Source organism: Coenobita brevimanus, chromosome 71, assembly GCF_032717465.1.
Source record: "Coenobita brevimanus isolate Jiangsu-jjx chromosome 71, ASM3271746v2, whole genome shotgun sequence".
NCBI classification, from domain to species: domain Eukaryota; kingdom Metazoa; phylum Arthropoda; class Malacostraca; order Decapoda; family Coenobitidae; genus Coenobita; species Coenobita brevimanus.
In genome coordinates, this window is record NC_137024.1 from 38176165 (window position 1) to 38188352 (window position 12188).

General features: G+C 37.9%; 1 protein-coding gene across 1 annotated transcript in view; it reads left to right on the plus strand.

Moving 5' to 3' along the window:
- Positions 1 to 1594, plus strand: part of Smg5 (Smg5 nonsense mediated mRNA decay factor) — a 179230-nt gene extending 177636 nt beyond the window's left edge. Inside the window, exons 17-18 of the mRNA XM_080277945.1 lie at positions 944 to 1034; positions 1170 to 1594. Of these exons, the coding sequence (XP_080134071.1) occupies positions 944 to 1011 (68 nt within the window). The 3' untranslated portion in view covers positions 1012 to 1034; positions 1170 to 1594. The remainder of the gene's footprint in view (positions 1 to 943; positions 1035 to 1169) is intronic.
- The last annotated feature ends 10594 nt before the right edge of the window (positions 1595 to 12188 follow it).

A 12188-nucleotide genomic window follows, 5' to 3' on the forward strand; every position in this document is an offset into this window, starting at 1 on the left:
ATATACATACACAGAGTCAGCTCTCAACGCACGATCAGAGTGCGCGAACCTCACATAACACGGAAGGCAATTTTTGAGGCCAGGAAATGGTCAGAACGCAAAAATGACATAAGGTGGGTGAAAAAATTTGCCCATTCTTTTGAAAACTGTTCTACGCTGCGATGATAGGGATTACGCTTCCTGAGGCCACAAATAATGGTTTCAACAGTCATTACGCAAAAAAGTTGGTCATAACCCAGTGGGGACAGATATAAGACGGACAGCGGTAGTCATAGCCTGGGTTGTTTCAGCCAATGACGTATAGCTGTCATGTGTCTGTGTGGGGTGTCGTCACAGTCCACTGAGCATTGCTGCCCCATTTGAGCCTACCCTCTTCCTGCGCTCTGGCTCCACATGTGCTGTGTGTTATTTTTGCTTTTTTTTTTTTACCACTTGGGGATCAGTAGGAGTCATGCCCTGCCTCAGAATCCCACTCCCCCTCCCCCCAGCAAGCCCACAACCTCTTCAATTCAAGGTGAGGAATCCTCCAGTGTTTGTATGCAACAGAGTCATTATTAAGTAGGTAAACTTCCTGGGAAAAATCCCTGAAAATTGCCCCAAAAGGTGAATTGGGGGCTGGCTTGGGTACCATGAAACCCTTTAACATGTAAACATATGGCCCTATAATGCGAAAATCTCATAAAGTGGGACCTTCCTGGGACAATACTCGCGTGTTATGTGAGAGCTCACTGTATATATTAAATTCAAGGCAGTCAATTTAATTGCCAGATACTAGTGAAAGTCATAAATTGCCATCATCATCATCATCAAAGATCAGGATGATGATGATGATTTTATGACTTTCACTTACTTCTATGTGTATACATTTAATTTATCTCATGAAATTTTGGTAGGGTGTGCAAATAGATATAGCTTTCATTATCTTTGTTGTTGTATCTTTTAGGAGCTGTCCTGGAGCACATTGAGGAATTCATGCGCAAATGGCAAACATCTACCAAGGGCCACAGCTGAGTGCAGAATTAGAATAGAGCAAGGTTCTAGTTTAAAATTTTGTCGTTGTTGTTACTGTGTGACTTGGTGTACTGTGTTGAATAATGTTGTACATAATGTTGAAAGCATGTTTTAGTCATTAAACTTGGAAGATCACTGAAACTGTTATTATCCCTCAGGAATGCTCCAAGCCACTCATCATTGCCTGTCCTCCCCGTCTGCATCTGCCTTGCTGTAAAGTGGCAGTGTGTTTACAACATTGGCCTGGCGCGCCTGCCACCATTCCCGGGGTCGTACAGTACTGGCTTCAAGATACATTCTGCCTGCCAGTCATGGAGGAAAGGGTTCACATGTTGGTTCATTTAACCACATGAAAAAGGAAAGCAAGCACGAAAGTGTTTCTGCACTTTCAACGCCAGAATATTCCACTCTTACTGACAGGTCATTGTAACTGCAAGTCTGATTGGCAACTGAGATCACTTAAGAAAAAAGAATGTTCACTAAGGATATGCCTTGGTAAGCTTCAGGATACCATTTCACATGAATTTCAGTGCAAAGATTGAGTAATATATGCCTTTTTTTAATAATTTCCATTGATGACATTAGTCCTTGATTATCAGCTTGTGTTTACAACATTTCGGTTTTGTAAACGTTTTTGAAGAGTAGTATTATACTGCAGTTATAATTGAACATAATGTCATCTGAGTATGTGGTTTCAGAAAAATGATATGAATTATGTATTCTAAAATATTCCTTGTGTGTTAGTACCAAAATTAATTCCAGTATTAATCTCCATTATTGTTTTCTTCTTAGTTGTATTGTTTGTCGGACACAGTCTTCATAAATTGTTTGACTGGAAAAAATGACTGCCTAGATTCTCTCTGTGCAATGATGTAATTCATGTATAGCACACAGGTGTATTACTGTTGCTTGAATTTATGTAATGAGGAGAATGTAAGAAGATAGCTGTAATGCTTCTTATTAAGGAAGTTTTTCTAAATATCCAGCTGGTTGTTAAAAGTGTGTTGCACTGGTGCTGTCTGGCATTGAAGAGTAAACAACAATGTATACCAGTCATCAAAAACGTCCTGCAGTTTACTGTATGCGTTATTTCACTTTGAACAGAAAATACTTTTGGCAGTATGAAGTTATTATGTCATCAGAGTAGCATAAAAAAGGAACAGTGAGTAACAAATAAGATTAAATATTAATATGCATACAATGTGGCAGTGGTCATACTGCTGTGAAAGTATGAGATCATATTTTGATTTCTTGATGAAAATAAGTCAGGATTGTACTTTTAATATGTTTCTTTTTCAGATTTGTAGCAAGTGAATATCCACAGATACTCATTAAATCTACACAGATTTATTTACTCAGATGATTTGACCGTTTTCTGTGTTGGGAATGTCATCCCCCATTCACGTTACTTGCCCATGATACCACAACATTCATGTCATAATATTGAATTTCATGCATTATCTAGCTCATGTAAACATTGTAGTCGTGACCATTTGTTGAAATACACCCAGAGACTTTCTGTGGTATCCATCCTCATATCCAGTACCATTATTCTTCTGCAGTTGAGCATCACCACCTTCTTTAGACACAAAATCAGCCATGTCCCTAACCCTTTCATTGTGAAAGTTTTTTTCTTAAAATGAATAAAATCATATGGTGACCGTAAGATCATAAGCCATTGCTGTGATGGTGTTACAGTAGTGAATAATAATGTCTAACCCCTCACAAGAATGAACTGTATTATGTTGAATAGTCATATGGCAAAAGCAATAACAAAATAACAAAGATGATACGAGTATCATAATGTTAGGGATAAAACTGGGGATAGTGAAGATGTAGGCAGTTTATTACTGTAAACATTTGTGAAACCTGTGATAAGAGTTAAAATACGATTTGCTGTGCTGCCTCTCTACTGAATATGTGTAAATTGGCATACAGTTTGACCACATGTAGTGCTTACAACTTTTCCATAGACAGGCATTATAAATTCGGGGCTTGCCTTCCCCTTTGCTCTTCCAGTTTGTAGAATATTGCTGTGAAACTAACTTTTGGTCTTTCTTTCCTCACCTTATCACGTATAATTCTTTGTTAAAGTTTCAATTGTTCTGGCCTCTGAGACTTAGTAGCATACTTTTTTGTTGTATCAGGTCAAATAAACTTCTCTTTTATTTTCATCAAATCTCTCTTACTGCAGACAGGTAGTCTTCTTTGTACTTGAGAGATGTTTCCAGATTCGTCAGCTTTTTCCATTTAGCCTGTGCTGTAAATTGGTGGACACAGACAAATCAGCTTGATATGTAGCAATGGACTTTGATAGGGAGTGTTTCTTTAAAGTACTATACAGTAGATGTAATAATGGAAAAGAGCATAGAAAAGGGGAACATAACAAGAATTAATTGCTCATGGCACACTGATGTATCAAAACTGCTTCCTGTTGTTGTTGCATAATTGACACCATGTATGTACAATTGCATCTCCACTTTAACAGATGCTGGAAACAGAAAGCATAGATGTGTTAGCTGAAATTAAGCAGCTCAAATGGAGTAAGTTATAGGGAGGCTTTGTTTCGAACTGGAGGTCACAGGAGCTTGTATGCTGACTTTAAATTCCTCCCTCCTCCCCTTCCACACCAAACATTTGTATCCTACAAACATTAATATGCATGTAATATACAGTATGTATGTGAAGAGTAAAAAAGTAGTCGATGTGCCATTCCTACCTGTCAGTCATTTCACATAAACACCAGACTTGTGTATCATAGAGAAAACACCTCCATTATGAGGCTTACTGAATGACATACTGGAAGCATTCTAGCACTTTACTTGGTAAACATCTTAGAATAATAAACAAGAGGAAATATATACATATAGTAATGCACTCTGTTAGATTACAATAAATAAAATTAAGTAATTCTTGCATATTAGGTACAATAAGTTAACAAAAATTGCCTGTTAACCCATACCATGCTAGCGACATAGATTTACGTCCCCTTCAAAAATGCCGGTGACATAGATCTATGTCCTGCAGCACTGAGAAGTCATTGCAAGCAACTTAGGTAAAATGGAAGGTAATATTGTATCTCGATGACTTCAGACGTTTCTCTGCTACCCTTACAACACTGATTTAGGAGCACGGGAGGCGAGTGAGTCTTCACAGGCTCACAGCCACTCTGCTGGCTCAGTAACCTTGGAGATTTCAGAGGTAGAGTGGCACCAACCTGACTCGATTCAACCAACTTTCTGGCTTTGGTGATTACTTTTATTAGTGCCAGGGACCTTATATTGAAGTATTAAGCCCAATTACCCACAAAAAAAATTCAAATTCGGTTCACAAACTCACAGACGCTCTGCTTTCTCAGTAACCTTGAAGATTTCAGAGGTAGAGTGGCACCAACCTGACTTGATTCAACCAACTTTATGGCTTTGGTGATTACTTTTGTTAGTGCCAGGGATCTTATATTGATATATTAAGCCCGTTTAGCCAGGGGAAAAAAAAAAAAAAAAAAAAGCAGTTCACAAGCTCACGGCCACTCTGCTCTCTCAGTAACCTTGAAGATTTCAGAGGTAGAGTGGCACCTACCTGACTCGATCCAACCAACTATCTGGCTTTAGTGATTACTTTTATTAGTCCCAGGGATCTTATATTGATGTATTAAGCCCATTTAGCGAGAAGAAAAAAATCCAAAATCAGTAGGCGTACTGGGGTATCAGTTTTTTTTTTCTTCCTTTGGTTTCCAGCACAGTGCCGAGTTAAAGTCCATTGCTTTCTCCAGAGCTGATTTGTCTGTTCCCACTATTTAGATTTTTTTTTTTTTAATCCCTGTTCACCTGTACTGTATAATTTGGAAGAGCTGAAAGATGAGTAGAAATTGTTTGCCACCATTATTGTGAATCCATTCTTTTTAAATCCATGCAAATGGAGATGCAAGTGTACTTGTAAAAAAAGTTAATAATTTGAGGGAAATAAATCAATGGCCCCAACATCTTAAGTACCATGACTCACAGTATATTTCATTCTTGTGGCTACCAGTAACTTATTCAGCCTATGAATAATCTCTCATAGTGAAGGGATTAGTAACAATATCCAGTAACCCCTTCACTGCCAGAGATCTCTCAAGATGGGTAAAATCATCAGCTGTTAGTAAGAATAAAACAGAGTATGGTAGATGTGGTACCGAAGCAGCCAACTCTTTCAGTCTGGTGGTGGTGTCTTTTTATTCTTGCTGCTCCCACACAATTTTATTCATTGTAGGGAAAACTTTATGTTGTGAGTGATGACCTTATCTAACTCCTTAGTTTTAACAAATTGACAGCTCAGTGAAAATGTGTAGAGGGAGGATGAATAAACTGATAAGTCACTGGATGGAAGAGGTTAAATACCAGTGCATGCAATAACTGATGTAAGAAAGTTGACATCTGTGCTGAGATTTGATAATACCAAGAAATTAGCTAAGCAGAATGAAAAGGGAAAGAAATTTTAGTGCAGACTGGAACTTTTTATTTTTAATAACCAGTTCTCTTCTTCTAATGCAGTGCTAAATTGACTTTAGCATATCAGGTAATGATATATGATTGGCATATAATTTATGAATGTTAGTCACTTATGCTAACTCTTGCATATCAGTTGTCATTTTGCCAAGGTACAGTGTTTGCACTGTTGACCAATAAGTAATTGATTTGCTTCTTGATAATTTTCAAGGACTTGTATTGTTTAAGGTGGAAAAGATTATTACCATATAGTAAATTCATTTTTATTAATAGGTGTATGGCAGGGGGAAAATAAAGTGTTAGTATTTTTGCTTTAGCTGTCCCAGTGCCTATAGGCTGTCTCCTGTAAGGTCTCTCACCATATGAGCATGTGGGCTGAAGTTTTTGTCTTGTTAAACATCTGCAGCCCAGTGATTTTTAAATGTTCTTGCCATCATCAGGCAGTTTTATTTGCCTAGGAGAGACTTTTGGAACTGGAGGATTAAGAGAAAGCCTTAATCGACTTCACTACAGTTAGAGATCTTTCTAAAGTTGATTATTATTGTTTGGCAGTGTTTTGAGTAAATTAAATATTGCACTGTGTCTTAGCAGTGAACCCTCTGCACACTGTGTACATTTATATCTGGTACATTATTTTCAAGGTGATACCTGATTTGTTAGTGAAGTGAAGAGGTTTTAAAAGTTATCTTGTCTAAAATAAAATTTTTCCGTGAACTGTCAATAGCAGTTGATGACTATTGTTCTCAGGTGGAAAGTGGATGGATTCTGCACATACTGCTGTGACCACTGGAGGGTGAACAGGAAATGCAGTGGCTCATTTCTGTCCTAGTCACATTGAAATGCAATGACTTTTCTGCAGCTATCATCTGTGACATGGAGTCTAAAAAGTCTTTGTTAGAATAATCTTTAATCATTATTTTAAAGCACTTAAACTGCTGTATGCTTTGATACCAGAAATTTATGTATACTGAGCCCGCAGTACGGTGATGACTCCCATATTCTATTTTCTGTACTGCCTGAATATATTCTACAAAGATACTTCTTGTAGTGAAGAGATGATTGAAATTGATATTAATCTCTGCCAACTTGAAAAGTCTCTTGTTAGCTGAATACAGCTGTTTCAAGATAACAAGATTTTAGTGGGGATATCCTTGTATTGGAGGGATTAATGAAATTTTTAGCAATATGTCAGAAGTGAGACATTTATAAATAATATAAAGATCATTGTGCCGTTTATTTTTTATCAACTTAGCTGGAGTAATCTGTCATTTACAAAGTTAGTGGTGTCATTTTTGTGGAAAAATTGCAAGTTTAATTGCAGCAGTAGGTAGGGGGGGAATAGAGTGCTCACCAGAATGGTATGTCTCTGAGTACAGTGTGGATGAATATTTTAGGCCAATGTGCCAGAGGGTTCATCAGATTACGGATTTGATGTACACAGTACAGTAAAGTGTGCCTCCATGTCTTAAATTCAGTATCCATGTTTCTCCTTCACACATGAAATTTACTTAGCTGCAGCTCAGGCCTAACATAAAACTGCTCTTTGAGTTTCCTTCCCTTATACCACACACTTCAGTGTGGGGACTCAGGAACTGCTATACTACTGTAATCCACCAGGTTTCACTGTTGTCTTTGGGTCAGTCACTAGACTGTTCAGAGTGACTCTTGCACACCATGGTATATATAACCAATGCTCTGCCCAGGTATCCAAGGCAGCAGACAGTTATGTTCATTTATTAGTTCACTATAAATGTGTTAGCACTTATTGTGAAGATTTTTATGCCAGTTATAGAGCTCACAGGAAGTGGTGAGCAATGTTGGGCCTCAAATATATATATATATATATATATATATATATATATATATATATACACAAACACACACACACACACACACACACATACACACACACACACAGAGTACAATACTTTCTCATTTATTCAACATACTAGAGCCAAAGACTTGTCCGGGTAGTGGCAATATCCGGATAATGTACAATATCCCCCCTACTATACCCAGACCCTATTTATACGCATCCTCCATCCCATACCTAACCTATTTGTACAGTACCTCTTCATATTTTGGCAGTGTTTTCTGGTCATTTAGGCATATTTAGACATCAAAACACACACAGGAATATCCAAAATAATTTAAGCCAAGAAAACCATGAAAAAAAAAAAAAAATGAAAACCAAAAAACACCCTTCCTATACTGTATGTACAGTACCCCTCCAAATTTTGGCACTTTTTTCTGGTCAGTTAGCCATATTTAGACCAAAACACACAGGAATATCCAAAATAATGCTAAACATCAAGAAAACAATGCAAAACAACCTAAAATAAAAAAACTACCTCTATATATATATATATATATATATATATATATAATACAAAGTACCCTCCAAAATTTGGCATTATTTTCCGGTAATTCTGCCATATTGCGACCTCAAAACACACAGGAACATCCATATTAATGTTAAACACCAAGAAAGCAATGCAAAATCTAAAAATCCACAGAAAAGAACAGATGATTAGAAAATCAGTTACCTTTCTGTGACACGAGTGATGCTGCTACCGAGGCAAAAAAAAAAAAAAAAAAAAAAGCCAATGGAAATTAGTTACATTGGTATAAATGGTATTCCATTATCTTTGCTGGTGTGTATACTATAAGCTAATAAAAACACAGAAAACTGATGAGTAAAATAACAAAATTGCAATGAGAAGAAATGTTGTTCAAAAGTAAAACTTACCTGCATACAACCTCCCACCACCCTAGTGCAAAATTTAGCCAGCACCTTGCAAGAGTTAGGCATGTGTCTAGATGCTGAATTTCATGAGCTTTCTCATGGATTTTGTGGAATTTTGATATGACCAATAGTATTCAAATACATCACCAAAAACTTAAAAAAGTCATGGGTCAGTGCTTTCAGCAAGATGGAGGGGAAGGACTGAGGGAGAGGGGGGGGGGCAGTAGGCAGGGCCAGCAATGCGGGGAGCATGGAAGGGTATGGAGGAGGGGAGAAACGAAGCTGTGGGCAGGATTTTCACCCTTCTGTCACGAGGCGGATGGGCACTTTCACCTGACTTGTGGCTTGTGGTCTTCTCTTACATGCACATTGGCTGCTGGGAAACACAATTCCTGGTGACTGGGCGACTTTGGACATTCAGTGTTCAGGCAGATGGGTGCTGTCACTTGACTTGTGGCTTTTGGTCTGGGTTACATGTGCAGTGGCAGTTGGGAAAGACTAATCCTGGTGGCCATGCAGCAACTTCGGACATTTGGTGAGGATGTGTATGGGCATTTTGACATCGCTTGTGGGTTATTGGTTCGTAGGGAGTGAAAAGGCCAGCACGTGACTTTGACCATTCATAACAAGGGCGGACGGACATTTTAGCTCAGGTTGTGGGTTTTGGCCTATTTCCCGTACAAGGCTAGAGCCCTGCGGCCATGATACCAATTATTTGAACATGTCGGCTGGCTGGCGAAAGTTTTCGGAGACTTTTATGTCCGGATAATTGCAAGTAAATTTGGATAACAGTTTAACAGAGCCAAGGTCCCGTATCTGGATAATGAATAGGTCTGGATACTCTACGTCCAGATAAATGAGATTATCAACCTCTCTGTCTCGGTCTCTGTCTGTCTCTCTGTCTGTCTGTCTCTCTGTCTGTCTGTCTCTCTGTCTGTCTGTCTCTCTGTCTGTCTGTCTCTCTCTCTCTCTCTCTCTCTCTCTCTCTCTCTCTCTCGTACATGCTGACAAAAGTAATAACATGTAAGGGTGTTAAGAGTAAGCCTGGTGACGGGAAGTATTTACAACAAAAAAATAACAATAGCTACTTGTGAGATGACAGATTTTTGTTGAGTTTCTTGTTAAATGTTTCCGTAATCAGTGATGTTATGGACCCAAATACACAGTTCCAGATTGGTACCAAGCTTTGCGAAGTCCACAGGATGCATATCATATTTATGTTCAGATATTTAATGTTATGCATTTTATGTCATTCTCACTTCATTTATGTGTCGACCAAATGTGTTAAAGCATTCTTATCCATTTTTTCCAAAATATGTACAATCAGCCCTCATCATTTGTGGGAGATACTGTATGTTATAATGTTTGCAGTGAATGTTGAAAACTGTGAATAATTGGCACCCACTTCCCCTCCTAAACTCTCTCTGCAGTTGCTGTCAACCCTTTGTGAAGCCTCCAAACATCATCAGAGATTGTAATCTACCTACTGATCAACAATAGACATAACCAAGTGATATTAGGTACTAGACAGATGTTCTAATCTGCTGTACCTACTGATCATCAATAGACATAATCACATTATGTTAAGTTTCAAACAAGTGGTACTTTTCAGTTATGATTATTGATGATGTTAGAGGTGCAGAAGTCTGATGCAGACACAAATGCAGCAGTTGTTTTGATGTGGTATGTGGTGTTCTTGTCCCTAATGAGAGTTAAGATCAGTGAATTCAGCATACTGTGTTCTGGATGGAATTCACCAGTCAAAATATTTTCAGAATAAGGTATAATCTGATGGTAATACTTGCTATTCTGAAGAAAATAATAGGTTTGCTCCTGAAAATATTGTATTGGGGGTTGAAGGATGGTTGACTGAGAACCAAGAAAAACTTGATGCCCTGAAAACACAAAGTCTAAACTTACAGTATACTGTAATGGATTTAAGTTACTGTAATTGGACATCAGGTGTAGCTGCATACCCATTTCATAGAAATGGGCCAAATTCACTGAGGGATGATTCACTGTAAACAAATGTTGGCATTGCTACCATCACCAAGCACTGATATACGATGCATTTCATTTATGAAACTGCAACCCAGTCATTACAGTAGCACTACTGAAAGGCATAGGGTTCTTGGTTTTCATTATTTTGGTGACTTTTCCTCATATTTCCCAAGCCTTTGAGCAAATGAATGGAAACAGTGTCTTACCCCATCAGGATGCTTCTCAGAAGCTCTGAAAGGTTGTCTTGTGCGGGAACGACCAAATAAGGGATTCGTGGGGTGTTCACGAGAAATGGAAGCAGTCAATGTTAAACCCATGAATGCTGAAGCTGACTTATAACTAATATACAGTAAAATGTCTCTAATCTGGTAAGATGTTTTCCAGAGATCTAAGTAATGCAAATTTTTAAAACTAAATTACCTTTAAAAAATAATCAACATAATCCATATACAGTATTATAGGAAGTGTATCAAGGCATCCAGTATATCTGAAAATGTCCTTTTTTTTTTTTTTTGCCTTAAATTTTCGAAATAATGGCATAATTCTTAAAGCTAAAATCTGCTATCTTGGCGTCATTTTCAGTGGTGGTGGTTTTACAAAAACAAAGCTGCTGGTAGTCTGCCTGGTTTAAGCTCTTCACAATATTTTCTTTTTTCTGCCTGCTGTTTTTAACTAAATCTTCATTATCTCCTTCATTGTGATTGGTGTCCCTAAAACTTAATAAAATCACCTGGCAGCAGCATGGATAGTGTAAAAGATGTCACTGTATTGAAAGGCTTGAAGCTACAGATGGAGTGAGTCTTGCGTGAAGCTACAGATGGAGTGAGTCTTGCGATTTATAACTTTTAAGTTCTGGGATCAGCTGCAAGTTTTTTAGTCATGCATTGCCATCAGTGGTGTACTGTAGGCATGTCATACACTCATATCTTCAAAAATTCTGGACTGGCAGCCTAGACCTGGGGCCCCTTGTGCTTTTGAAGGCATAATACAGGATTGGTTGTTGAGGTTTTTATCATCAATAGTTGCCATCCAAAATGTGGAAAGAGAGATTGTTCTTGGTGGCTTTTGTTCTCATCCATTCTGGCTTAAAGACATTCCAAAATCTGGAAAGAGAGACTGTTCTTGGTGGCATTTCTCATCCTTTCTGGCTTAAAGACATTTCACTATTTCTCAGCCCTACAGTACTTTTCCCTCTAGTGACTCAATGTGCACCTCCAGATCACTAACAATAACCGTTTTTCAAGTTGATCTTTAACTGTTCTGTTATTCCTCATGGTCATTTCTAAAGTGATTTTTAGACAATTCATGCGTCAGCAGTAGTACTGAAAGTGCTGTTTTTCCTATTGAAAACAACGATTATTTGGTCATATTAGTGTGCCAAATTTGCACACCCATACACATACGGTTTTCAGCATTATTGTACCTTATTTTGGTGACTTTTTTTAGGTTTGAAAGATCTACTGTAGTATCAGTGGTGCAGATCATGTCTCTGCATTGCCAGTGTAGCAAGGTTGTTCCACCAGAAAGAGGTATATGCTGGTAAGTATGGGGCAGTGCTTCATTCTAAACCAGGAGAGTGTACTGTATTCATGTCTGTTGCTGTATGACTACATGATTCTGTTCAGTTATTTTACTTAATCGTTGTTCAGTTATTTTACCTAATCAATTCATTTTTATCTCATTTTCAATAAATGAAATAATTGACTTGTTCCATGTTTTAATCCCCTCCCTTTAGCTAAAGAATGTTGCATGCATAAGTGTCATTATATAGGTCTTGCAAGAAGTATATTTTCCTCCTATTACGACAAACTACAATCCATCTTGGTAGAGATTTTCAACATTTTGCAATACATTTCTCAAAGCTCAGTGGCTTAAGACAGTGCTGTAGCTCAACACTTTCCACAGCAAGTTTTAGTGACTACTGACTACCAGAGTTATTCTCA